The 27290-nt window shown below is 42.4% G+C and overlaps 2 protein-coding genes and 1 pseudogene across 6 annotated transcripts in view; 2 read left to right on the forward strand and 1 right to left on the reverse strand.

Annotated features, from left to right (window-relative positions):
- MALT1 (MALT1 paracaspase) overlaps nt 1-27255 on the reverse strand; it is a 60287-nt gene extending 33032 nt beyond the window's left edge. For 2 of the 3 annotated variants that reach the window (XM_079943523.1, XM_079943521.1), the window contains exons 1-7: nt 26110-27255; nt 16391-16557; nt 7285-7406; nt 2891-3050; nt 1261-1439; nt 748-844; nt 128-160 (exon numbers count right to left, since the gene is read on the reverse strand). In XM_079943523.1, coding sequence (XP_079799649.1) covers nt 128-160; nt 748-844; nt 1261-1439; nt 2891-3050; nt 7285-7406; nt 16391-16557; nt 26110-26384 — 1033 coding nt within the window. In that variant the 5' untranslated portion in view covers nt 26385-27255. The remainder of the gene's footprint in view (nt 1-127; nt 161-747; nt 845-1260; nt 1440-2890; nt 3051-7284; nt 7407-16390; nt 16558-26109) is intronic. The other variant, XM_079943522.1, reaches the window with a different exon arrangement.
- Nucleotides 16453-19466, forward strand: LOC307197536 (histone H3-like centromeric protein A; annotated as a pseudogene). The gene has a single exon. The product of its transcript is annotated as a histone H3-like centromeric protein A (transcript).
- Nucleotides 26414-27290, forward strand: part of ALPK2 (alpha kinase 2) — a 152323-nt gene continuing 151446 nt past the window's right edge. For both annotated transcript variants that reach the window (XM_079943519.1, XM_079943520.1), the window contains exon 1: nt 26414-26518. The gene's annotated coding sequence lies outside the window, so the exon portion shown is untranslated. The remainder of the gene's footprint in view (nt 26519-27290) is intronic.

Raw genomic sequence — 27290 nt, forward strand, 5'->3', positions numbered from 1 at the left:
CTATCAAAATTTTTTCTTATAGCTAGTATTTTTTCCATCACTGCCCTCAGTAAACCAGGGCACTCCACCAATCCCAAGAGGAACCAGCATGCGGGATATTTGGTTTCAAACCAAAGGATTACACTACCTTCAGTGCACTCCACTGCCACATCTGTTCTTCCTTGTTTCAGAGAAAACAAATGTAAATATATTGTAATTCATGATCTTAGGAAGGGCAGCCATCAAGCAGAGATAAATAGCACAGAAATACGTTGACAGACCAACATATGCATCAGTATCTCCTCCTACTGACAACATAACTAAATGCATTAAGCTTAACTAGAACACACCCCCACATTATGCACTTCATAGAGGGATTGTTGGTTAATAATCATTCTTTTCTTTATATGCCTGTGATTTTTTTTGAAAAAATAGTTTATTAAAAATCTTTTTCCCCTAAATCAAGGGTTTTTTTTTTTTTTTAGCTAAAGCTTTGAGGAATACATTTTTGCCATAAATGTTTAACATAAACGATAAAACTAAAAAAATTATGAAAACGGTCTCAATAAAATAGCCTTTTTTATCTGCTCTTTGTATGTGAATCCTGATTAGGAGTTTTAGTATGTATGCTCTCAAATTTCTACTTAAGCATCAGCAGTTATTTTGTTTAACATACCATTAAATTCAATGGGTGAACAGAATTTCCGCTGTTCAAACACTTCATTTTATACGGCTCCATGTGTCAGAATACTGAGCGATACTGCTTACCTACGATGACTTCTACTTTCTTGCTGTTCTGACTGTCTCGATCATTATATACACGACACCAATAGGTTCCTTGATGCTCCAAATCCACATAAGGCACCTGTATCAATATTAGAACATGCTCACATTTCCTCAATTTTAATTTAAGTGGCTTGGAGAAAGTTATTTTGAGTTTTTTTTTTTTAAACCTACAAATCCTAACATTTCAGACATTCCTAGATTATTTCCATTCATTAGGTCAAATATTAGCAAGCAAATAATACAATGAATCTAACAGTGGTGAGTCTGATGCAATACTCAGTTTGACATTTTTCATACAAGCACTTACATGTGGGCTGGTGTTCTAGCCCTTTTGCAAATATAAGAATCAATTAATATTAGATAATAAAGAACTTGAAAAAATACTGAAAACATTAAAACACCCCAGAGAATATGAATTTTAATATTCACTGTAATTTTCAATTATACTATTTTACATATTAACCCCCCCAAATACCCCCAAGGCCAACTTCCTACCATGTACAGCTTTTTTGTCTCATGTGTTAATGGTGATTCATTTCTGAACCACTGGTAGTGAGGAATGGGGCTTCCAACAGCAACACACTGTAGGATCAACGTGCTGCCAGGCATCAACTTTTGGGACTTTGGTTCAATACAGATTTGCAACTTAGAGTCAGAGACGCCATCCAAACTTCCTTAAATTAAAAGAAAAATATCACGGAACATAAATAAAATCTCGAGGTTAAAAAAATTTTTTTTAATTAAAAAAATATTTTCAAGTTCATCCATCTTTTTTTTTTTTTTTTTTTTTACAATCTTCAATAGCATCTCCCAAATGATGTTTCATAAAACTGTAGCACATCTAGAAATATTAAGAGATGTTCTGTGGATAAAAGGATGCGATAGACAAATAAGTTTAGAACATTCTGGGTTAAACAAAGTTAAACAGATGTCTTTATTGCAGGACTTCTCAGTTTTCCAAGTGTTAGTATGCACTGTGTATTTAAGAGGGGAAAACAGTTTAAGTGGTTCCTAAATGTGTTTGGCCACAGAGTCTTTTCGGTGGGAGCAAAGGACAGAAACACCTTGAGTGATGTTTCTGTTCAAAACAGAAAGCTCTACGTTCTGCTGTTTCATTTAACTTGCCTTAAAATTAGGAGTTTTGTTATTAGCACTGAATAAATATGGATGGGTTAAGCGTTATCTATTGAATGCTCATCTGTTACTCTCTAAGGGCCTTGAGGACAGAAGCCTTGTCAATGTGATCCAGTAACAATGAAACTCAGTGTCTAGCACATTGCAGGCGATCAATAATATTTGTTGAATGAATAAGATTCCATTTATAAACATATTAAAGTTAATTACATGCACAGAAACATTCTAGGGAAACATAAATCACTCAATTAATCATGACTATTTCTAGAGACTTTATTCGGGTGTAGGAAAAGCTAAATTGAGAGAAGAATGGAAGACAGACAAATTGGCCACAAAAAGTCTGTTTCCCTCATTCTTTTTGTCTAGCAAAAATGACAAATATGGTTCTTGACTGTTTGTGTGAAAAAATAATACCTGATGGCTACTCTTTAGAGTACACTGGGTTTTTCCCTTGATCAGTACTGGTTATTGGACTAAAAAGATGGATGGCAAAAGTAGAAAACCAGTTGGGTGAAAGGCTTCACTGCAGCAAATGATGCACTATATGCCCTGTCACGCCTACTTCAACTCTATAGATAGTCTTTATTCCATGACACAAGTTTTTAGAAGTAATACAATAGTTTGGGAGAAAAAGTATAGAAAGGAACTGAAAAGTGAGCAAGACGGCATTAGATTTCTCTTCTCCCCCAAAACCAGAGACCACAACATTCAGACCCATGAAAGGTGGCAAGTTTGAATAGGTCAGCAGCAGGGCCAAACTGAGAAAGGTCATGTCAGCCCAAGACATCTGCATGTCCGTCTTGTCTGTCTATCTATCCATCACATGGGATATGGGATAAAATATTATCGACTGGTGACATTATATTGGGTGAAGTACATATGTGAGTACTATCTTTGATACTTTGAAATTATTTATTTAAAAGTAAATATTTAAAATAAAATTTAAAAAAGGCAATTCCCATCCCAGCATTCAAGTTACTTTATCACTTACTCTGGAAGCCTTCTGTTACTTCTGTGACATCACAAACATCCAACTGTGACCACTGGCTAAATTCGAAGGTGAAATTATTATTAACTCGACAGACATAAAAGCCTGCATCTTTTATATGCACCGTGTTAAAAATAAGTTCTGATGCATTTCCGTTCGGAATCTGTGAAAGAATCAATGAGAGGATAAAAATGAATGACTCATCAAAACACACCTTATAAAAACGTGCTGTGCAAAATGTATGATGTTCTTGGAACTTTGAAAAGTATATCTTTTTTTCCCCCAAGTTCTAAAGTATCTGTTACTTAAAAAACAACAACATTTTGAGTAACTTGGGACTGAAGTCTTAGAAAATCAGTCTTCTACAAATCTGTTAACAAGAGAGTTAGGCTCTCTCTCTCCCTTATATCTTCCCCAAACTCACTAATAGAAAGGTATCTAATCTGTCATTTAAAATTGTTTGATCATTAGTATCTAACGAATCTATAATTGTAACATTTATGAGCTAAGTAGTCATACAACATGACCAACCCATGATGGAGTGAAGGGATCACAGAAAGTTAGGCTTGGCTCTTTATTTCTGTTCTGATCAAATTAGCTGTCAGTATAAGAGCAAGTTATTTTACCCCAAGGCCTCATTTCCTCATCTGCAAAATTCTATCAGAGGATAGATGCCGTGACCAATACGCTTCTCTCAAGGTCTGGGTGGAGAAGGGCTATGGGAAGCCTATCAGTGATGGGAAGGAAGGCCCATGCAAGGGTTTCCCAAGCTTTTACTCCTGGGCTCTGGTCACCACGTTAAGTTTTCTTTCACCTTAGCTGCTCCCATCAATTTATCAGCACCACCCAACTCTGGCATATTGTCAAAGGGCTTTGTCAAGTGCCTCATTATATATTGGCTCCCTTGCAAAGTACTTTATTTAATAAGCTCTCCGTCTCCAAACTCCAACCAATTGAATTCGGCTCTCTCTCCTCTCAGAACCTGCACCGGAGAGAGAGCATTTTGCTGAAGATCTGACAACTGGATGGCGGCTGCCTTAGCACTGCCTGACCATCCTAACCACGTGAACCTACTAAGTCTGCTTTCCTACTAGGCTATTCCTGTGGACTTTCTCTCTCAAACCTCCTGCAATCCCACTTCTCTCAGCCATTGACTTTGGTCTGTGCTTATTTGTAACTCTCTTCCCTCCTGTTAAAATGGAAAGCGTGTCTTCCTAACAAAGGTTACCTGGGCTTGGGTTGCATGGGGATCCTAAACCACTCAGAGTCCCAAAGCTGGTATGTAAACTAGCTCAAGCTGAAGATGTTTAGGATTCAACAGATGCAGAAAGAAGCCTTATCAGAGCTTTCCTTATCTGACCAAAAGCAGAAACTTCTGGGAAATGAGGCTGCCATAAATCCCCTCTTCAGGGTGGCTTTTATTCCTGGGAAGAAGACCAAGAGGAAACCTACCATAAATCCCCTCTCCAGGGAAGTTTTAAATAGCCATGAGGAAGATGGAAAGACCATCTGCACTTGCATGAATAGATATTACCACAAACTTTCTCATCTCCTGTTTATTCTCCTAGAAACCCCTTTGTATCTATTTCCTAAAGAAACCCCTTTGTTCTTCCCAGAGAGGCTTTTTCTCCTTCCTCCCTTTTCCTCTAACTGTAACCAATCACAGGACTACTTCTTTTGTAATTTCCCATATGAATAAACTTCTCTTGTTAATCTGTATTTTGCCTGTTAATTCACAGGCCCCCAGGGACTGAGCATGAGAGGGTGGGAGAAAGGTTTTTTCCTCTCCAACAATCCCCTCATCCTCTCTGACTTTGCTCCTGCAATTTTCTCTCTGCTTTAGCATCTATTTCTCCCTTTTATTGTATCACTCCCCCAAACATACTCTAGTACCTTTATATCTTAAACAAAAGAATCCCAAGTACACCCCCCCTTGACCCACATACCTCTCAGCAGCACTGAAAATGCTGACCACCCCTTTCTTCTTGAAATACTTTCCCAAGGGCTTCATACCATTCTCTCCTGGTTTTCCTCTTATCTTGCAAATTCTTCTTAGTCTCTCTACTGGTTCCTCCTCCACTACACAAACTTTCTTTCTTTTTTTTTTTTTTTAACACATTTATCTATGTATTTATTTATTTTGGCCGTGCACGCGGGATCTTAGTTCCCTGACCAGGGATCAAACCTGTGCCCCTTGCAGTGGAAGCGTCGAGTCCTAACCACTAGACTGCCAGGGAAGTCCCAACAAACTTTCAATGTTGTCTCCTGAGGTATCCAAGCTGACTTAGATGCATTTAGACATCCAATAGGCACTTCAAACTTAACATGTCTAAAACCAAACTCTTGAGTTTCTGCCCTTAATCTCTTCCTCTCCCGGTCTCTTAACACCTCAGTAAATAACAGGTCCCCAGATGCTTAAGTAGAAAATCTAGGGTCATCCTTGAGCTCTCTTCCTTTCCCCTCAGGCTCCACATTTAATCTGTCAGGTTTGATGAACTCTATCTCTAAAATAAAGTGGCTTACCCACTTTGATCCATCTCCACTGCCATGTCCTAATCCACACTACTGTTATTTCTAGTCCAGTGTAGGCATTAGATAACTGGTCTTTTTTTTTTTTTTTTTTTGCGGTACGCGGGCCTCTCACTGTTGTGGCCCCTCCCGTTGCGGAGCACAGGCTCCAGACGCGCAGGCTCAGCGGCCATGGCTCATGGGCGCAGCCGCTCTGCGGCATGTGGGATCTTCCCGGACCGGGGCATGAACCCGCGTCCCCTGCATCGGCAGGCGGACTCTCAACCACTGCGCCACCAGGGGAGCCCCTAACTGGTCTTCTTGCTTTGCTCTTGCTTCCCTTCAAGCAGCAAGTTGGTGTTTTAAAAACAAAAATTCTATCATGTTACTTCTCCTACTTAAGACCTTTAGTGGCTTCTCCCTTTGTATCACCCTGTTTATGTTCTCACAGCTCTTAACTCACAGAGTTATCTTATTTGCTCACTGTCTTTCCCCAGTGGAGCTGGCAGGGCCCCTGTGTGTCGGTGCTTCACCATCCTGGACTTAGAAATTGGCCTGACACAAAACAGGTGTCCAACAAGTAGTTGTTAAATGAGTTATCTCCTGAAATAGACTATGAACCTAAGTGTGGTTTGACAAAACTCGACTGGTAAGGGCTTTAAAATCCATTGCAACTCTTCAAATCCACGACGCACTGCTCACCCTCTACATTCCTCCCCTTCTCAAGTCAGGACATAGTTCACAAATGATATACTTAATAGAGTAAGTTTTGTCCATGATTTCTTCCTCAAAAGGTGTTTATTAAAATGAAAGCCACTTTGCAATTGAGAAAATATGGTAAAATAACTTTAGTTACCATCTCTCGAGAGCCTTGGTACATAAACTATCTCATCAATTAAGTTCTCTCAACCCCTGACGATAGGAATTCGAGTCGCTACTAACAGTCAAGGATCCAACACAGGCCTGTCTGGTGCCAGTGCAGTCCTGTTACTGCAGTTCACATCTGCCTTACCTCACCTGTGTGTGAGGGACGGAAATTAAAAATTGTACAAATCCACACGTTTCCTTTGATGGGATCCTTTGATCCCATCAAAGGAAAGATTGTCATCTCGGAACAGCTCTTGAACTTAGTTTCAGATTTGCAAATGGAGTCTTAATGTTGAGTTGGAAAGAAAGTTTAGTTATGTGACTAACAGGCTGAAAAGAATAATGGAGTTTCAAGGTACCATCTAGGAGGGAAGGGAGCAAGGGGAGATGAATGAGGGAGAAGAGAGAAGCCCACCACAGTGGGACACAACGTGGCCAGACCACTGAGAAATTCCCAGCAGCAGAGTGCTCAAAGAATGTTTAAGACAAGAGGATTCCAATATGCAATTTTAAATTATTGGTTGGGTGGCATGGGGATACAATCCTTCCACAAAAGGAATAAATGCCCCTTTCTACCGACCTGAGTTTTACTTCAGAATCTACCATAAAAGCCTAAATCTTCTGATATAATACAGTTACGGGGAATGCTTAAAATAATATTGCCTTCCATGTTGCTTTGAAAATCTTTTAAAGATTCAGACTGGAACATAATCTGTTGTAAAGGATTTTGTGTAGATATTTTAGAATGTACTGGTGATGTTTCATGTTTGTTAACATTGTTGCCCCAAGTACTCCTGATTTTCCACAATTTTCAGAATAGAGAACTGATTTTATTACTGCTTACCAAAGTAATGATTACTGAATAAACACTCTGGTAATAACACAGATCCTTTAACAAGGACCTATCATATCCTCAAACAAAACTCCTAAAAACACACTGAAGACAACAGGCTAATTAATTTTCTTTCTCTCTTCTCATGACAGAGGAATTAAAAGGCATTTAAAAGACATTAAAAAATTACCTCTTTATTCATTTTGAACCACTGATATTGTACAAAAGGATGCCCAGTTGCCCGGCAACACAGCTTCACAAACTGTCCAGCCAAGACTGCCTTGGATTCTGGGTTTACAGTGATCTTTATTCCTTAAAAAAAAAAAAAGTTATATAAAGTCAGAGAAGAGGGGTTTTCCTTGTTTATGTTTCTGAAACCAAAAGAAGAAATATTTTGGAAATAACCTGCATATTCATCCTGGTTATAAATCACCCATTCACATCTCCTTCTCCATCAGATGATGAGTTTGTGAGTTCCAGGCTCTATAAAACCTGGAGGAAAGGAACTCACCTGCAGAAGACTTTGATCTACTGTACTTCCCCATGATTGGGGGAAAAAATTGTTTGCCATATTTCTTCAATTCTGAGAAACATTTTTTCCACATTCTAACGCCTCTGAAACCAGGATGAGCCTTATCATAGCTGTCTGCATACAGCAGTCACGATGTTTTCTCTGTGCCAGCTCTAGAAATACTTAGTCATAAAGGCTTATCCGGCCAGCCCTTCAACTGAGTTAGGTGCGCTGTTAGTAAGACAACTGTGAGTTTAAATACCACTTAAATGTCTTCAAAAGACATATGAGGGACTTCCCTGGTGGCCCAGTGGGTGAGACTCTGTGCTCCCAATGAGGGGGCCCGGGTTTGATCCCTGGTCAGGGAACTAGATCCTGCCTGCCACAACTAAGAGCCTGCGTGTGGTAATTAAGACCTGGTGCATGGGGCTTCCCTGGTGGCGCAGTGGTTAAGAATCCACCTGCCAATGCAGGGGACATGGGTTCGAGCCCTGGTCGGGGAAGATCCCACATGCCGCAGAGCAACTAAGCGTGTGCGCCACAACTACTGAGCCTGTGCTCTAGAGCCCGCGAGCCACAACTACTGAGCCCACGTGCCACAACTACTGAAGCCTGTGCGCCTAGAGCCCACGCTCCACAACAAGAAAAGCCACGACAATGAGAAGCCTGCGCACCGCAACGAAGAGTAGCCCCCGCTCACCGCAACTAGAGAAAGCCCGTGCGCAGCAGTGAAGACCCAACACAGCCAAAAATAAAAACAAAACAAATAAACAAATTAAAAAAAAAAAAGACCTGGCACAGCCTAAATAAAAAAATAAATATTAAAAAAGAAAGGGCATATGAATGTCAATGCTGTGATTTAGCATTAAAACTATTCTGTAATCAGAAAGGTACAGAAACACAACAGCAGGATATAAATTTGATACATGTGATGCAAACAGTTCTCATCTGAGAAATGACTACCAGCATCAGAACTTGGAAAACTTTTGACAGGCGCTTCCTGTCAAAGATCCTGGAGTTGGGCTTCCCTGGTGGCGCAGTGGTTGAGAGTCCGCCTGCCGATGCAGGGGACACGGGTTCGTGCCCCGGTCCGGGAAGATCCCACACAAGATCTCCTCCTCCGCGAGAGCCCCCAGTCTTGTCCATCTCAGGGAAGATAAACCAGGCCCCGGCCTCACCCCAAGCATCCAGTTACTCAGGACGGAAACTTAGCAGCCCCCCCAAACCCCTCCTGCCCATGTCCTCCTTCCCCACGTGTAATTTAGCTGCGAGGCCTGTCGCTTACGCATTTCCACATCTCACCATCTTCAATGCCATGAGCTTAATCCAAGCCGCCATCCCCTCCCGAACTGAACTATTCTCACAGCCGGCGAACTTTCTTTCCTTACTTCCAACCAGCAGCCCAATGTCTTTTTAAAACAAATTAATCCATGTCACTCCTCTGATAAAACCCTTTACTGACCTCCCATTGGATTTAGAATGAAACCCAAGCTCCTTACATGGCCAACGAGGCCCTCGTGCCCACCAGGCTCCAGCCGCGAGGGCCTCTTTCCTTCGGAAGACAAGCTCTTTCCTGCCTTTCCACCTCCTGGTTCTCTGCTGGATTCCCCCCTAACCCCCACTGTTTCCTGACAGACTCTCTCATCATCCAGGTCTCCAGCTGGTCCAGGAAACATGAGCTACCTCCCCCCTCCCACCCAGCATTACACTCATCCCACTTTGTGGGCTTCACTGCACTAATCACCCCAAGTCCCGTTTCTTATTATCTGTGTCACCTGCTAAAACAGAAGCTCTTGTCTCAGCCACCAGGTTACCAGACGCCTAGAACAGTGCCTGGTATATGTGAAACGGTGGGTGCTCAACACATATTTGTTGAACGAATGTGTATAATAATAACAAAAATTACTATAACGGCAATTTACTGGCTGCTTTCCATATGCCCAGCACTTTGATCTCTTTCAAAATAATCACGTGAGTTAGATATTAACTAGATCTATGTTACAATGAGGAAAATGAACTTACGTCATTTGCAGAAAGTCATCCAAATTACCCTGTGTAAATTATTAACTTCTCTGAGATTCCTTTTTTTCTCATTGTAAAACAGCAGAACCAGGATGCAGAGCTAAGGTTTCTTGGGCTTTAAAACCCTTTTAAGCCTTGGGTTATCCCAGTGATTGTTCTTTTTTCCTTCCACCTTCATTGAGGTATAAGTGACAAATAAAAACTGCATATATATATAAGGGTGTGCAACATGATTCAGTATAGGTATACGTTTGTGAAATGGTTGTCACAATCAAGTTAATTAACACATCCATCACCTCACATAGCTATCATTTTCTGATGGTTCTTAATGCATCTCCCATGCTAATCCCATCTTCTGCCACAGTGAGCCTCTCTTACTGGAAGGAGGCTGTCAGGCACCGTGCAGTGTCTTGTGCCGTGGCAGTGCTTCCAAATGTACTGTGGCCAAGAGCCTCTGCTATTACACAAAGAGACAAGAGATGAGAATGAAGGAAACCGAAAGGCTTTCTCTCTAGAGGGTCTTACGAAGAAATGAATGACTTCAGAGGAAGGCGCCCATGTGACCAGGATGTTCTAAAAGCTTCCTTTGTGGGAGACAAGACTGAATGATTTTTAACAGACATTCAAACTCACAGTTGATACATCTGTCCTGTACCAACAATTTTAGTAGTCTAAGTCTTCGAGAAGCAATCAAAGACATGTCTTTATTATCTACTGCTTCAAAGACTGAGAATTGAAAGGCACAGTGTGATTTGGAACCCGCCCTGGTGAGTAGCACAGAGAGAAGTCACAACACCTCCCGTGTCTTAACCACACATATTTCCTTCCACCCTGTCTCGTGTGCGACAGGGAACCACGGTCACCTCTAACCACCCTCGCGCAGCGCCCACTAGGCAGAATGTGCTGAACAAAGTAAAGAGGGAAGATGACACAGAGCTCTGGACGGTGTACCAAGGCAGACGAAAGTTCTGGTTGAATGCACAGCTTCCTGGCAAACGAGCCTATTTTCAGATAACATCTGCAAAGAAGTCAGAGAGGTTACTTGATTTCCTGTAAGCCGGAGAGAATCTGACTGGGTCTGATGGAACACGGGGATTGTGCTTTCAACACGTGTACACCTGTGTAGAGCAACCGGCTCAAGACATTACACAATAAAACTACAACCCCTGCAGGAATCACTAAACAGATAAAGTAGGGTGATTCTTGACCTGACAAAAGGATTCATCATAGGTTCCCTTTGAGTTGTTCTCTCTTACAATGCAGTTACCAGCGAAGTAATTCACAGCTTTTCCAGGAACAGATCTATTGGGTATGTTACAGCGCATCCATTTTCAGAGGCCATGAACCAAAAAACATTTTCTATCATCTTCCATCTAAAACTCTCCCTCAACGTTATTTTGAACATTTCAAAACTATTACTGAAAAGCACCCCAGAGAGTCCCAGAATAAATACCATTCCTCTTCCTCTAACAACTTCCCCTCATTACACAACCAGTGTACTGGCTGTGTACTTTCCTCTTACAGGTCAATTTACATTTGCATCTACTGTGGCTAAACCTGGTCTCCTACATCACACCCCTCATCCTTCTACATCATCGACAACTCCCTTTAACACCTTGGCGTGGAAACCCATCCTTCCAGCCCTCACCACCACTCTCTTTCTAGCTCTCTTCTTCTTTCATTTTATTCCCATTTATACGATCTTTGCCTCTTTTCACTTCTTAATATCTTGCTTTCAGGAATTTCTGTTGTTCATGGAACAAGATGAGTCCCTTATAAGATCTAGTAGTTGAGTACTTTTTAATTTGGCAAGAAGGAAAAAATGGAAGTCTGTGGGTCAAAGAGAGAATTGAGGTAGTAATCCATAACTAAGCCTCCCAAACAATCCAGAAACTTCCTAGTATTATTGAAATGACATTGAGTTCAGGTCAGGGTCAGGAGACCCGGATTCTGATACTACTTTTGTCAATAACCAACTGTGATTTTGGCCAAATGATAACTTCTGGTCATCTCTTTTTCCACATAAATGTGTGCTCGCATTTAAAATTTAAATGTACAGGACATGGAAGCAACCTAAGTGTCCATCGACAGATGAATGGATAAAGAAGATGTGGCACATATATACAATGGAATATTACTCAGCCATAAAAGGAAACGAAATTGAGTTATTTGTAGTGAGATGGATGGACCTAGAGTCTGTCATACAGAGTGCAGTAAGTCAGAAAGAGAAAAACAAACCCCGTATGTTAACACATATATATGGAAGCTAAATAAAAAAAAAAAATCCAAAAACCTAGGGGCAGGACAGGAATAAAGACTCAGACGTAGAGAATGGACTTGAGGACACAGGGAGGGGGAAGGGTAAGTGGTGACAAAGTGAGAGAGTGGCATGGACATATATACACTACTAAACGTAAAATCGATAGCTAGAGGGAAGCAGCCGCATAGCACAGGGAGATCAGCTCAGTGCTTTGTGACCACCTAGAGGGGTGGGATAGAGAGAGTGGGAGGGAGGTGCAAGAGGGAGGAGATATGGGGATATATGTATATATATAACTGATTCACTTTGTTATACAGCAGAAACTAACATACCATTGTAAAGCAATTATACTCCAATAAAGATGTTAAAAAAATAAAAGTAAAATAAAACATAAAATAAAATTTAAATGTTCATAATAGTACTGTTCTGGGCTTTCACAGAATTGCGAAGATAAAATGTGAAGTAAAGCTATCCTGGAAACGAAAGAATAATATTCAACTATCTTTGCTCTTGTCTTAGAGACAATAAAAGTAATAAACAATTGGTACCAGAAACATGAGTATAGTACAAGGAATTAAAGAAGAAAGATGAATTGATATGAAAAAGGGGTGGGGAAAAATGGAAAAGATGTCAGTGAAATCACATGACTCTGCCAGCACTTCTGAAATGTATGCGCAGCCAAGCTCCTTTCATACAAGAATGAAATAAAATGGCAGCATCACAGAACTGGAGCAGAAAGAACCTTGGGAATCCATCTAATGAAAGCCACGTGTAACGTGTTAATTCTCTCTAAACATCCCCCACTGTCTAGCCTCTGCTTAGCCGATTCCAGGTCAGAGCACGGCTTCCTTGGCAACCAATCTCGTGATGTGCAGGACTCTAGTCGATAGAGGCTACTAGTCAGCACTCAAGTGGTTTCACTCAAAACAAAAACATCTCAAATGGCACATCTACGTTTATCTGTATTTGCCAAGGTTACAGATGCCAATTTTGGTTGCTTTGAGATCAGAGTCTTTGACCCTTAAATAAAAAAATAAATAAAGGTCTAAAAAAATCATTACAGACCTCTGGTTCAAAACAATTTCAGCAACTTCATTTAACACCCCGCCCCTCTTCAATTCCCACTGAAATGACCAAAGGAATAAAAGTAGGGAAACAAGGAGTCAGAGCTGGAAAATGCAGATGGACACCATCCATCCATAAAAATTATAAGCCATTTCTCTAACAAAGGGCAGGCAAGACCAGTCTGAGAGGCAAGCTGGCCAACCCATGTGCTATGGAAAAGCCCAATCGGAGGGAAAGCAGAAGACAGTAAACCACAACCTTTTGAAAAATATATTACGTGTCAGAGCCCATGGAGCACAAGAATTTGGGGGTGAGTTACCCTTGGCTTAGACCTCATGCTAAATGAGGGACCACTGAAGTTGGCTCCTGATCAAGGCAGGTGTTCCAGTTAGAGATGGGGGAACCCTCCCCAGCTACCTCTGAGCCACCAAAGCAAAGACATCCAAGAAACTTGGTACCACAGCCATCTTCTATGGCCATCTCTGGCTGTCATCCCACAAACAACTGGGATGGAATATGACAAAATCAGACTAAAATAAATCTGAAGTTTCCCCTTCTCCTTGTATTTAGGCCTGAAAGACCTGTTCAGAGGTTCACAGCATCTTAGTCACCCAAAACCAGAGCTCTCTATAACGACAATCAGATAAAAGTCATCAGGCTCTTTGTGGAATAAGAACTAATGTCTTCTTATGAAACTGCGCTACCAAAAAAAAAAAGAGAGAAAATGTTAGATTATTCCTCCTTTTATTTTCACCAAGATTCAGGAATACACTGAGAAGGAAAAACGAGATTTAATATATACTTGTTTTTAGGATTGTACTGGACGTGATGAGTTACATGTTTGTCTCCCCTACTAGACGATGAATTTTGGACATGCAGGAAGTATTGTTTTAATTCATAGTACCAAGCACAATGCCTGGAATAGCAGAAGTATTAGAATACAGTAATGTTGATCGAATGAGCAAAATCCCAGATCTAGCTGATTCTATCAGCGCTTGCATTCTTAATTACAGTAGTTTTTATTCTCAATGTCTTTATTGAAATATAAAAATTATTCTCAAATTCTTATATTTCTATATTCTAATGTATGTAAATACAGTAAGTTTTAGATTATCCAAGTAAGATTCAGGTAGAAAGCTAATTGTAAATTACTGAGTTTTATTAGACCCCCAAATATTTCCTCTTAAATCAATAATTAACATTCAAGTAACAACTGCTTTCTAATGAATACTATATAGCTAATGAATACGATATGCCTAATATGACATAAAACTTCACAGAAATAGTGCATAAGTGGTCATGTAGAAACTGCTGTCTTTTTCCTGTTCTCCCCTCAAATACGAAAGAGTCCCAGGGGATAACTGAAAAAGCCCGTTGGCCCAACATCGGAACGATCTGCACAGGGGACACTGACGGTGAAGCGCTGATCCTACTATTTGGAGAGAAACACAAAGAGCAGAAACAGATTTTTCCCAAGAAGATGACTGATGTTTATCAGGATGGCACTGTATTCGCTGCTGGCCTATCACGTCAAAACAGAGAATACTGCTAAAAATTCCAGGCGCATCATTACACACAAATAAACATGTGACTCAATTTCAGTTAAGCTCAGTTTCATACATGGGAAACTGTGAAAACTTGGAAACCTTTGATCTCAGGCCAGTGATCACACCACAGATCATGAGATGTGTGTGCAGCCTCCGTGGTCACCTAGATGCAACTCAACACAGCATCATCTCAGCAGCTCCTCCAAGTCTGAGAGGTAGAGAACACTGACTCTCATTTTATTGACTTGGCAACAACGGTGGAGTAATTAAGTGCAATTATTGAAAAACGTAATGAGATATTAAAGTTATAGTTAATTCCCAGAGAAGTTCCTTAGAGGCCCCGGTAAGTCTATAAAGTCTGAGAACTTAGAGGCTGAGTGCCCTAGACTGGCAGATTTCAATTGCCACAACTCTTGGGTACTTTTGAGACACTGGGGATACAAAAATTAATAAATGTCACCTGAAGAAATAATTTACTGTTTGGTGACAGAAAGCAATTGCATCTAGATGGGATCTGCATTATCCCAGGCCTCTTGTATGAAGAGGCACTGAGAAACATTTGTCAAGCATCAGATACAGTGGGTAACACAAGAGAGGCGTTTATAGAGGACCTACTTCCTCATCTACACTAGGCCTGGTAGAGCCAGGGATAACCTGAGAGTCCAGATTTCCTGGCTCACAATCCAGGGTCCCTTCCATTTGTAGTAGACTTTTCAGGTGCTCCCCCTCACACGCCCAGCATCCAATTTTGTTTGGCGATCCATGAGGTTTCTGGAAAGCTAACTGAACCCACTCCACTCCTGGCTCTAAGCCAGGGGAACTGGCACATTCCAACTCCCTGGCTGGTGACAGGTACAGGGACAGGCACGTGGCCAAAATTAGTTAGCTTATTAGGGAATCCTACGCTTTTTGCTGAGACGAAGATTAATGCAAGGAACAGCTAGTAGACATCCCATGACTAGGTAGAAAGTCAGCCTTGGGAGGAAGCCAATGACAAGAAAGGAAGAGCAAAGACAAAATCCAACTCCTTGGAAACAGGGCTGCCCCCTGCCTTTCTCGAAGCCCAACCTGCTTCAAGACTTTTCTGTTGGAACCAGCATGTTCCCTTTATTACACCAACTTGAGTTGGGGTTTCTGCTACGTGTACTTGTCAGTACATCACTACAAGACGTGTCTCTAATTCCCCAAGCCCCCAAGAAAGAAGGTCTGCAGCGCCGCTGCCATCACGTGACTTGGATGACATGGTCCCTCCTGCTGACGTCATGGTAACTGACCAACTCCATCCACAGTTGTGGAAAGGTGGGACTGTTTCCTGTTCCTCAAATCTGACCTTGGAAGTGAGCAACCTCACAATATTGGTATATTCAGGAAAAAAAAAATCATGTGGTTGAGTTACTCAACATTTCAAAAGCACCATGTTGGCAAAAAACTTCAACAATAAACATTTGTTACACTTTCTCTCATTCATATACATAAATGAATGTGTGTATTTACTTTCTTGGCTGCACTATTTTAACATAAGTTATAGAAACCTTTCCCCTCAACACTTTCACATGCACTTCCTTGGAATAAAGACATTCCTCTATAGAAGTACAGCACCATCATCACATGGTGATTCCCTAATGTCTAATATGCAGGTGACACTCAAGTTATTCCAATTGTCCCCAAAATGTCTTCTATAGCTGTTTTTTTGGAAAACAATCCAACAAATGTTTATACACTGTATTTGCTTTTTATGTGTTCTTTAGTCTCAACCTGGGGGGGAAAACGAGGCTCCATATGTTCACATGTTTCAAAAATACTTAACACAATTCATTTGGTCAAATGAGATATTTTCCTCTGAGTCTGTCTCCATGAACTCCTGGAGAACGTGCCCCCGGGAAGCACGTACCTGGGGGGTTGAGGAGCTGAAGGACCTCAGTGTGCTCCATTGTCTGCAGGAAGTCGCTCAGCTCCATGACCGTACAGCCTTTCTCACCCAGCAGCTTCAGTAAACACAGGCTCGGGCTGCCTTCAGGCTCCAGGACCTTAAGACAACACTGCTCCAAGTCTAGACAACTGCAAACAACAAATTTAATTCAAGTCAACAGATTTTCTTCACTATGACCTGCCTGCTATGTGTTTGGCCCCGTCATGGGTGTTGTAGAGAATACACAGCAAGTTGTTGTGTGGTGGGGAAAACGGTTTACATTACGAATGCTGCTGTCCCTTTAGACACGGTCTCCTAATGATGCTCATCTTGGATAGCAGAAGTTGGCAAACTTTTCCTGTAAAGTGCCAGAGAGTAAATGTTTTAGGCTTCATACGGGCCACAGAGTCTCTGCTGCATATTCTTTTCTTGATTTTTGTTTTGTTTTATAATTTTTAAAATATAAAAAACATTCTTAGCTATACAAAAACAGGCAGTGGCCTCAATATGGCCCACAGGCTGTTGTTTGCAGACTCCTGTTCTATATGTTTCAACACAATTTTGTCTTAAAATCATGAGCTTTTCTTTCACAAGCATGTCTTCTTTACCCAACTAGATAACAGTACTCCTTGCAAGTAGACACCCTATCATATATATATATATATATATATATATATATATATATATCTTTTTAAAATCCCTCAATACCTAAAATTTCTTGCCCATATGAATTATTTATAACTGAAATGCCTGGAAGCCTGGATGGAAGGGGTCAAACATAATGGTACCACAGCTGCGGCAGAGCCAAGATTAGTTAGCAAGCTTTCATACGACTTAAAATATTGTTAGTCCACATTCATTTTGATCAGTTTTAGTAAAAGGCTGCCACAGCATTTATATAATGGTCACCCAAGATTTATAATTCTGTGATAAAGTAGGTTATTTCATGAAGAAAATGGATCCAACCAAAATAACTTCAATACTAATCTTCTATCTCACAGTATTGTTAGAATTAAATTAGACAATCCATGTAAAAAGTACTTAGCACAGTGTGCGGCAAATAATAAGCACTCAATAAAAGCTAGCTCTTATTATGCAATAAAAATATGGGAATATTAAAAGGAGACTAAGGCTAATTTCGCTTATTTCTAAAACTGTTTTAGCTTTTCCTTAAAAACTGTTTTTGACCCTGGACGCCAGCCTCTGCCGCTGGACCCGGAAGGCCGAGAAGGAGCCGCGGTCCGCAACCCCGAGCTCCAACCATGGGCCCGCGCCGCCAGATCCGCAAGCCCGAAGCCCCAAGGAGGCGCGCCGCGAGCCCGGCTCCCGCCGCCCGCCCCCCCCACCCCACTCCGGCCGGGCCCATCCTTAGGCACTTCCTCCCGTCAACTTGCTCGCCGGAGACATCGGGTTCTGAAGGAGATCCGAACTCTTCAGAAGAGCACACACCTGTTGTTAAAGGAAGAACCCCTTCTGCCGCCTGGCAAGAGAAATACGTGTTAAATTCACTCGTGGTGTGGACTTCAATTGGGAAACCCAGGCTCTGCTGGCCCTACAAGAGGCAGCAGAAGCGTTTCTAGTTCGTCTCTTTGAGGATGCCTATCTCCTCTCCTTACATGCCGGCCGTGTCACTCTGTTCCCGAAGGATGTGCCGCTGGCCAGGAGGATCCGAGGCATCAGGAAGGGCTCGGCTGAGCTCCTGCCGCCCATGACTCTGGATGATACCAGGGACTCTGCCCGTAACTAGGGCCAGATCCACGGAGTACAAGGTGCTGCCTGGACTTGCTGTCTCTGAGCAGAGCGTGTGTGTTGCTTTTGTAATTAGGTTTTTTTTTAAGAAGAATAAGACTGCATGGCTTTCCTCTGTAACAGAGGTAATACATGACAGAATCAACACATTCCAAAAGTCCTGAGAATAATTTTCAGATGAAGAGACTCCAAGTTTGACTTCGCTTTGCAAATTATTCATACGCCTGATGATTTGGAAGACACCAGATTTTCTAGGTTATGAGAGAAAAGGATATTTACTGATTATTTTAGATCTTTCTGTACCATTTAAATTTTTTACCATATGTATATTTACTTTTATTTAAAACATAAGGGAAAAAAATAAGAGAAGACCACTTCAACCAGTTGCATGGAAGAGCCTGGCGCGTCCAGCATACAAATCTCTGTCCTTCAGATTGATTTCATCATCAGTGGCAGCAGCAAGTTCCTGTGTGGATTGTGCCTGTCAACAGATTATACAGCTTTTCAAAAACTCAATTGGGATGAAAACAGGAAATCGTTAAGGTTTGATGTTCTGGCTCCTTCTGGTAAATTCCTATCAAAATCATTCAGAAATTCTAGCTTGTAGAATTTATTCTTATTTGCAAGTCATAGACGATGTATCGTAATTTATACTGCAGAATTTTTCATTCCAGGACTTTTAAGAGCCTTTTCAATGTTCTTACAGGTATTTTTTATAACTCCCTTGTGGAGAGATAATAAAAATAATTCTTTAATGAGAAAAGGTTGAAGCGAAGTCACTATTATACAGAGATTATACTGTGTCCTTTGTGCGTTAGCATTAAGTTCTTCATTTGAATGCTTTGCCAACAGCCACAATTTGAACAAGAGAATTCAGGGATGTGTTTTTGGCTCCGGTGGAGTAGAGTGAGAACAGATAAAAACCTTGCCCACCTCTTGTAACTGAAAACAGCTTAAGAGATCTCCAGAGAAATGGGAAGTACCACCCGAAGACTTTTAGATATTGTGTGTGGTGAAAATGATTAGTGAGGGCGGACACGAATAATGATGCATCAGCCAACTGAACTGAGAGACAAACTAAAGGGAAAAGGACCAAGTTCTGTTGTGTGACAGACTTTAACCCTTTGGAAAAACCGTTTCCTGTTCGACATCAACTCATTTTTATGTAGACGTTGGAATAAAGCTTACCTATCTATGACTAAAACAAACAAACAAACAAACAAAAACTGTTTTTGAGAGACTTCCCTGGTGGCGCAGTGGTTGAGGATCCGCCTGCCAGTGCAGGGGACATGGGTTCGAGCCCTGGTCCAGGAAGATCCCACGTGCTGCGAAGCAACTAAGCCTGTGCGCCGCAACTACTGAGCCTGTGCTCTAAAGCCTGCGAGCCACAACTACTGAGCCCATGTGCCACAACTACTGAAGCCCACACGCCTAGAGCCCATGCTCCGCAACGAGAAGCCACCACAATGAGAAGCCCGCGCACCGCAAAGAAGAGTAGCCCCTGCGTACCGCAACAAAGACCCAATGCAGCCAAAAATAAATAAATAAAATAATTTTTTAAAAAATTGTTTTTGAGTTATTACTGTTTTGGTAACCAGATAGTGTCCTCCAAAGCCTCCAGTCACTAGGTATTCTTTTCTAGGTATTCTAGCTAAATTTGTATATTCAATAGTCTATCCTTGTTAAATGTCAATAATCATATTACAGATCAACCGTTCCCAATTCTGGGCTGCACACGCTGGCAGCACAAACTGAAGTCCACGGCAAATTGATAAAGGTAAGGACAATAAGACTGTCTTTTACCCTAAGATCATCTTTCCTATTTTTAAAAGTGTCAAAGTGTCCTTTCTTTTATGAAATAATGGTGATTGCGATGGTAGCAAAAACAAAAGCAGAAGGTGCTGCTACAATATTTTGTACAATTTTCTTTTACTAGTCTCTGGAATACCCAAGGGACCGGTATTAGACACAATATAAGGATTACCCATTTTTCAAATAATTATAATATGAAATTTATAAAAACAAGGATGCTGTATGCTATTTTTTTTATGATTCAGAAAGGTTATCAAGATCTGATACAGGAAATTAAGATGCCGTCTTGTCAGATGCAACCAAACGGTGCTTTAATCTTTATATTAATATGGAGAAAACTAAAAACAATTTTACTTTCCCCCCCACCAAATGAAGAAAGATCAAATTGAAATAGACAACGACTTCTCTTCCAATACAAGAGGCACTGGAGAAAAACAAGGTGCCCTCTCTTCTTTCCTTTTACTGATTTTCCACATGGGCACCGACTTTCAGCTAAGATGATGTTTATACATACTCAACTTTTCTTTCTTTCCTTTTTTAGTTACATTCCTGTCAGGCTGTGCTTTGAAGTGGTTTCTACCAGCTCTAATTTGAAATTTCTGATTTAATTAAAAAGACTGCTTTCTTACTGAAACAAATAGACTTTGCTTTAAAAAAACCCCCTATATTTATCTTTTTAAAATGTATAATCAAATAGAACATATTGATATTATACACCTTTTAGGGTACAAACCATGGCACTGCTTTTAGATTCTTTTGTTTCTCTTGGTACATTTACACTTCAGAATCCTTATTCATTAATTCAACAACTACTTATTAATCACCTAAAATAGGACAACCATTTTTTCTAGGTATTTTTCTAGCTGCAAACAAAATCGCCCATCCTCCTGGATTCTTCTACAGGAGAGGGACAGATATGTATACACACACAGAGACCTGTGCATCCATCCATCCAACTGTCCTAAGTGCTTTGGAGAAAAACAAAGCAAAGCAGGGGGATAGGTAAGGCTGGAGCAGACGTAGAGGGTGATTTTAAGTAGTGTGATCAGAGAAGACCTCACTGAGAAGGTGACCTTTTTAAAAAAAATGTAATCAATGTTGTTTATTTTTAAAATTTTTATTGAAATATAGTTGATTTACAATGCTGTGCTAGTTTCAAATGTATAGCAAAGTGATTCAATTATACATAAATATACAAATATATTCCTTTTTTACATTCTCCTCCATTATAGGTTATTACAAGATATTGAGTATAGTTCCCTCTGCTATATAGTAGGCCCTTGTTGGTTACCTATTTTATATACAGTAGTGTGTATATTTTAGTCCCAAGTTCCTAATTTATCGCTCCCTCCTTTCCCCTTTGGTAACCATAAGTCTGTTTTCTACATCTGTGAGTCTATTTCTGTTTTGTAAATAACTTCATTTGTATCATTCTTTTAGATTCTACATATAAGCAATATCATATGATATTTGTCATTCTCTTGTGAGAAGGTGACTTTTAAGCAAACACCTGAAGAGGTAAAGGAGCCTGTCTTGTGGTTCATCCGTGGAAAACATCTCAGGTTGAGCAAACAGCAAGTCCAAAGGCCCTACTGTCTTCAAGGAAGGGCAAGAAAGCATGTGTGACTAGAGCTGAGAGAGGGAGGGAGACACTAACAGGATATCAGTTCCAAGAGCTCACTGGTAGCTAACTGGTGTTTTTACTCTGAGATGGAGAAACAATAGGAGGGTTTTGAACACAGGGAGGATAAGACCTGATTTAATGTTTTAAAAGATTCTTACTGCTATATTGAGAATAGACTGGGATGGGAGCAAAGCAGGAGGCGGAGAAGTTAGGCGGCCATTGGAACAATGCAGGTGAGAGATAATGGTGGCCTGGACCAGGGTGGTCGCAGTGGACGTAGGATTCTAGACACATACTGGAGGTATGGCAGAAGGGATTTGCTGATGCAGTGGATGTGGTATATAAAAGCGGAGTCAGGAATGACTCTGAAGTTTCTGGCCTCAGCACCTGGACAGATGTAGTTGCCCTTCACTGAAATGCAGAAGACTGCAAGAGAAAGAGGTTATGGTGGAAGACGTGTTAAGTTTTGGACGTGTTGCATTTAGGATGTCTATTAGTCATTCAAGAGGAGATCTACACGAATGAATCCAGGAGTTCAAAGCAAAGACATGGGCTGAAGATATGAACTGAGAGTAATCAACCTAAGTATGTGTAAAGCTAGGAGGACTTAAGGATCACGCCAAGGTGGGGATTAAGTGAGGGAGCCTAGACAAAGAGATACAACGCCTAAGCCCTAGGGCATTCCAAAAATCCAAAGTTGAAGAGGTAGAGACTGAAGAGGTAGGGACAGGAGGAAACCTTCCTATCATAAAGTGCTCAAGGGCAGGATTCCATAGCTAAAAGAGCACCTTCTACACAGCAAGTATGCAGTGGCTGACTGTTTTCCCTGGTCCCAAAGCCCCATCTCTAAGCTCCCTCCTTCATGGAATTTACACACTATTAGAGCCTCCTGAAAGTTCTGTCATCTTTGGGGCTCGAACGTTCCAAGCCTCCGCAGAATTCACACTGCTTGGGCAAGACACTCAGAACCTGTGCTTATCTACACTGACAGCAAAGGGCATTCAATATTCAGGCAGTTTGGAATGGAACTAGGGCTGAGTTTGTTTAGGGCACTCCCACATGTTCATGTTTTGGGAAACTAAACTATATGTAAGGATTTATCCTGAATCACCAATAGCCATCTGGAAACACTCCTTATCCCTGATGGGACAGTTCAGAAGGAACTCCTGTGGCTTATTTATTAAATTCTTACCTAGTCTGAGGAAAGTCGTATAGAGTGAGGAAAAAAAGTGAAAAGAAACAGAATAGGCAAACTTCTGGGATTTTAGGGCTGTGAATCCAGCGACTCTGCAGAAAGCACTGCACATCCTCGTGGGAACTGTCATCCATTTGGACTAGATTCACTATAATTCCTGTGTTTGACACTAGAGAAAAATGCCTTTCGGACCTTTTACTATTGTAGATGCTCTTTTGCCATCGGTATGAAATCGTTTTAAAATCACTGTTTTAGTCTTAAATAGAAAAAGCACCGCCAGCTTACCTTGCCCCCTCAGTTGTCACTCCCCAGCCTCCAAGTTCCCAGGGCTAACCTTTTGTTAGGTCAGTTTAATTCTTCTGATCTCAACAGGTATGTGAGCTTAATGTTCTCCAGTTCTCCAACCTTCAGGGTGGCCTCCACTTTCCCCAGCACAACTAACCTACTCTGAGCTAAACTTCACCATCCTGGAAGGCTGGCCAAACTCATCTGTCCCCAGTAAACTTCCCACCCTGAAATCCCCAGCTTCCACAACTTCATGCCCTTTGTTGCTTGTCTCCTCTTGCTGGGCAACTGCCCTCTCTCCATACTACCTTCACCAGAGAAGTGGTCTCAAACTTTTCCATTAGTTCCTCAAACAAAGCTAATACCATTCTATAGCCTTTAACAAAACTTAACTGAAGGCTTAGGGAGGAAAACTGAACACCTGATGTCAGGTATCCACTACTTTTAGATTCCATCAGCCATGCCTCTTCAGCGACAGGGCCTTACTGATGTTCTCCCTCCTTCATGGCCAAATAGGAGTGCTCACTTCAGGAGAACCTTCTTCAGGAAAGGCCAGAGCCTTCCCTAACTAGAGTAGTAGTTAATTTCACAAATTAACCAATCACAGATCTGGTAATCTGACCCCGCCCCCTGCCCACAAAGAAGACAACTGTTTATGTTATTGTAAGTCTAGAAATTCAGAAATCTATGGACCTAGAATAATAGTATGTATCTTGGATTTTCTTTGCACAGCCAAAAGCACAATGTATTCTTCCTAGAACAGAAAAAAAAAAAAAGGGGGGGGGTACTTCCCTGGCAGTCCAGTGGTTAAGACTCTGTGCTTCCAATGCAGGGAACATGGGTTCGATCCCTGGTTGGGGAACTAAGACCCCACGTGCCGTGCAGAGTAGCAAAAAATTAAAAAGAAAAAAAGAAAGAAAGAAAGAAAAAAGTATGCCATCTGCTCAACTTTGCAAATTTACCACTTCTTGATTCCATCCTCACATCATTACTCCATTGAACAGCCAAATGATCCCAAATCATCATTATTCTGGTTTAACCTCAAACTCTTTGAAACTCAAGGTTGTGGTGAGAATTAAATACTTAATACATTGTCTGTTATATATATTAACTGATTAATAAATGATAAAAACCCACTGTTATTATTCACACCCAACATAGCCTCTAACATATTATTTGTGATTGTCTCAGAATAACAGTCTATTACTGCATAAGCCCTTGTAAGTAGGAGCTAAATATCTGACATCGTTTTATCTTCTGAAACATTTGCAAAGATCAGGCACTCAAAAAACTTAATTTTGAATGAATGGTTCCCCTCTCAATTCAAAATTATTTATAGAGTGTCTAAGATAGGTTCTATGCATAACATATAGGATCTTAAATCTTCTTGTTCTCGAGGAGTTTATAAAGACGTGTACAAATAATTATAGTACAAGACAAAGTTTGGTTATATGAGAAGTTAAAAAAACTGCTAAGGGGTTCAAAGGCAGACCCAAATCGTAACAGTGCTCTAGAGCAGTGGTTCTAAGTGTAGTCTGGGAAGCCCTACTGCAGTTCCTGAGGCCCTTTTCACAGGATGCCCAAGGTCAAAATGACTTTTCATAATAATACTAAGATGTTATTTATTTTTTTCATTCATTCTCTCAAGAATGGACATTGGCATATCCAGTGTTACCTGACCTGTGACAGTGCAACAGACTGAGTGCAGAAGGACATAAAAGATGCCGGTTCTCTGGGATTAAGGCAAGACATTAAAGAGATTTTCAAAATGTAAAACAATGCCACTTTTCTAACTAAATTTTTTGTTTTGGAAAAGTTTGTTCTTCCACAAAAACACGTCATTTCTGTTAACATGTAATGAATTGTTCTCTTTAAATATTAAAAAATTCTTGATTTTAATTTCTAATATGGTAAATATCAGTATATGTTGTATGTATGTAACATATAGAACCCACGTTAAAAACTCTCGGGCGGGGGGGGGGGCGGTTTCCCTGGCAGCGCAGTGGTTAAGAATCCGCCTGCCTACGCAGGGGGCACGGGTTCGAGCCCTGGTCCAGGAAGATCCCACATGCTGCGGAACAACTAAGCCCGTGCGCCACAACTACTGAGTCTGCGCTCTAGAGCCCGTGAACCACAACTACTGAAGCCCTCACACCACAACTACTGAAGCCTGCGTGCCTAGAGCCCGTGCTCCACAATGAGAAGCTCACGCACCACAACGAAGAGTAGCCCCAGCTCGCCGCAACTAGAGAAAGCCCGCGTGCAACAACGAAGACCCAACATAGCCAAAAATAAATAAATAAATAAATAAAACCCAAAAACTCTCTGGGGTTCTCAATAATTCGTAAGAGTGTAAAGGAGTCCTGAGAGTCTTAAGCCCAGTTCCAAGCCTGGTAATAGGAAAATGGTTTAATGTTCATGGTGAAATCAGGAAGAAAACCTGGCAAGTTGGTTTGATGGAGGAAGACGGTGAGTTTAGTTTCTTTCTTTCCCACTATCCTTCTCTCTCTACATCTACATTAAAACCTTCATGAATTCCTGCACCTCAAACCCTTCACCTTCATTATCTACCTGCACGTCCCCTTCCTAACGTCCCTTAGGTCTTCTAGGTCTGTGTATTTTAATCTTTTGGAATTACCGCCCTAACGTAATGGTCTCCAGATAGCTTTCTTTATATTCTCTTTGGTCAACCTCGATTTCTCTCTTTCAGCTAAAGGGGAGGAGAGTAGGAAAAGGGTGTGCACTGCCGGTGTCCAACCACGAATCTCTGCATTCCCAGGAGTTTCCTGGGTTCAGGCTCTCTGTCTGGAAGGTTATTTAAGTTCTCCCACCTCCTTCCCTCCGCGCTCCTTACCCCCAGCGGCCCCTGCACCATCTCAAGTGGCCCCGCTGTTTTCCAACCTCACCCATCGCCGCGTCCGCCCTCCCTCTCCCGCGCCCACTTCACTCTCCCCGCGCGCCCCCCGCCCAAGTACGCCCCCACGTGACCCCGCCCCGCCCTTACACCCCACCCCACCCCGGGCCCCGGTGCCGCACCTGAGCCGGAGGCGCCCCCGACTCCCTGCCACCTCGGCCAGCCTCCTCCATCCCCGGCCCTCGGGCGCTCGGTCCAAGCTCCGGCCGAGCCTCCGCAGCAGCGGCTCCGGAAGGCGGTTGAGGGTCACGCCGGCTGCTGCGGGGAGCGGCGGCCCCGAGGGCGCGGCCGCCGGCGGCTGCGACGCCAGGGGCGGCGGGGCCTGCAGCAGCTCCCCGCACAGCGACATGTCCCGCGCCGGCGACCCCGCGACAGCCGCTGCTCCCGCCGGCCGCATCGCGCACTTTCCGCTCGCCCCCTCGCTCGTCGCGGCGCCGCGGAGGCAGGGGCGGAAGGACTAATTGGACGGCGCTGCACCGTGCACGGAGGAGGAAGCGCCGCTTCCCGCCCCGCAGAGGCAGGTTTGCCTGGGTGAGTCGGGCCCGCTGGCCGCGGTAGCGGCTCCGGGGGCGGGGCCTCGGGCGGGGGCGGGGCTGCCCACTGCGCGCGTGCGCGCGGCCGCGCACCTCCCCCCGCCCTTCGCGCCGCCTCTTCTGGGCCGCGGCGAGGCGCGCGCTTCAAGCCCGGGTGGGAGGTGGAGTCGTTGCTGAGCAGGAAGGGTCGAGTGGTGGCAGCTGGAGGAGGAAGCGGTGGAGGAACTACGGTCGGGCGGCACCACTATGGCGAGGAAGCCTGTGGCGTCGGGGCTTCCCGAGGCTGTGGGAGGAGGATTGCCTCACGCCAAGGAGCGGAGCACGTGGCTTTCCATCGCCGGCGGGTCCGCTCCTCCAGAGGCGCGCTCTGCTGACTCAGTGACTTGCGTGTGCCCGGCGACGCCACCAGCACCCGCGTTGGGCAGCCTCAGCGGAGGCTTCCTCGTTTTAGGATTAGATGTGTATGGCATTGCTAAGGGAAGTGGTGCTAGAGATCCAGATACTCAGTGGAAATTGCCTGAAATCTGTGCCTAGACTTTAACAACAACAACAAAACTGGGCTATGGTGTATTTAAACCTAATTCGATCTTGGAAATGATTGTTTTTAGCAGGAATCACCTGGTTTCCTCCGAGTCAGACTGCCATCCAGAATCTTCATAAATCACAGCAGACAGATTTATAGAGGTTGCCCTTCCCTGGAAGGATGCAGATTAGATGAAATAACAAATGCAGTCGCACCTGAGCCCACTCTCCCGCTCTTAGCGATATTC

This window comes from Stenella coeruleoalba, assembly GCF_951394435.1.
Source record: "Stenella coeruleoalba genome assembly, chromosome: 14".
In the NCBI taxonomy this organism is placed as follows: Eukaryota; Metazoa; Chordata; class Mammalia; order Artiodactyla; family Delphinidae; genus Stenella; species Stenella coeruleoalba.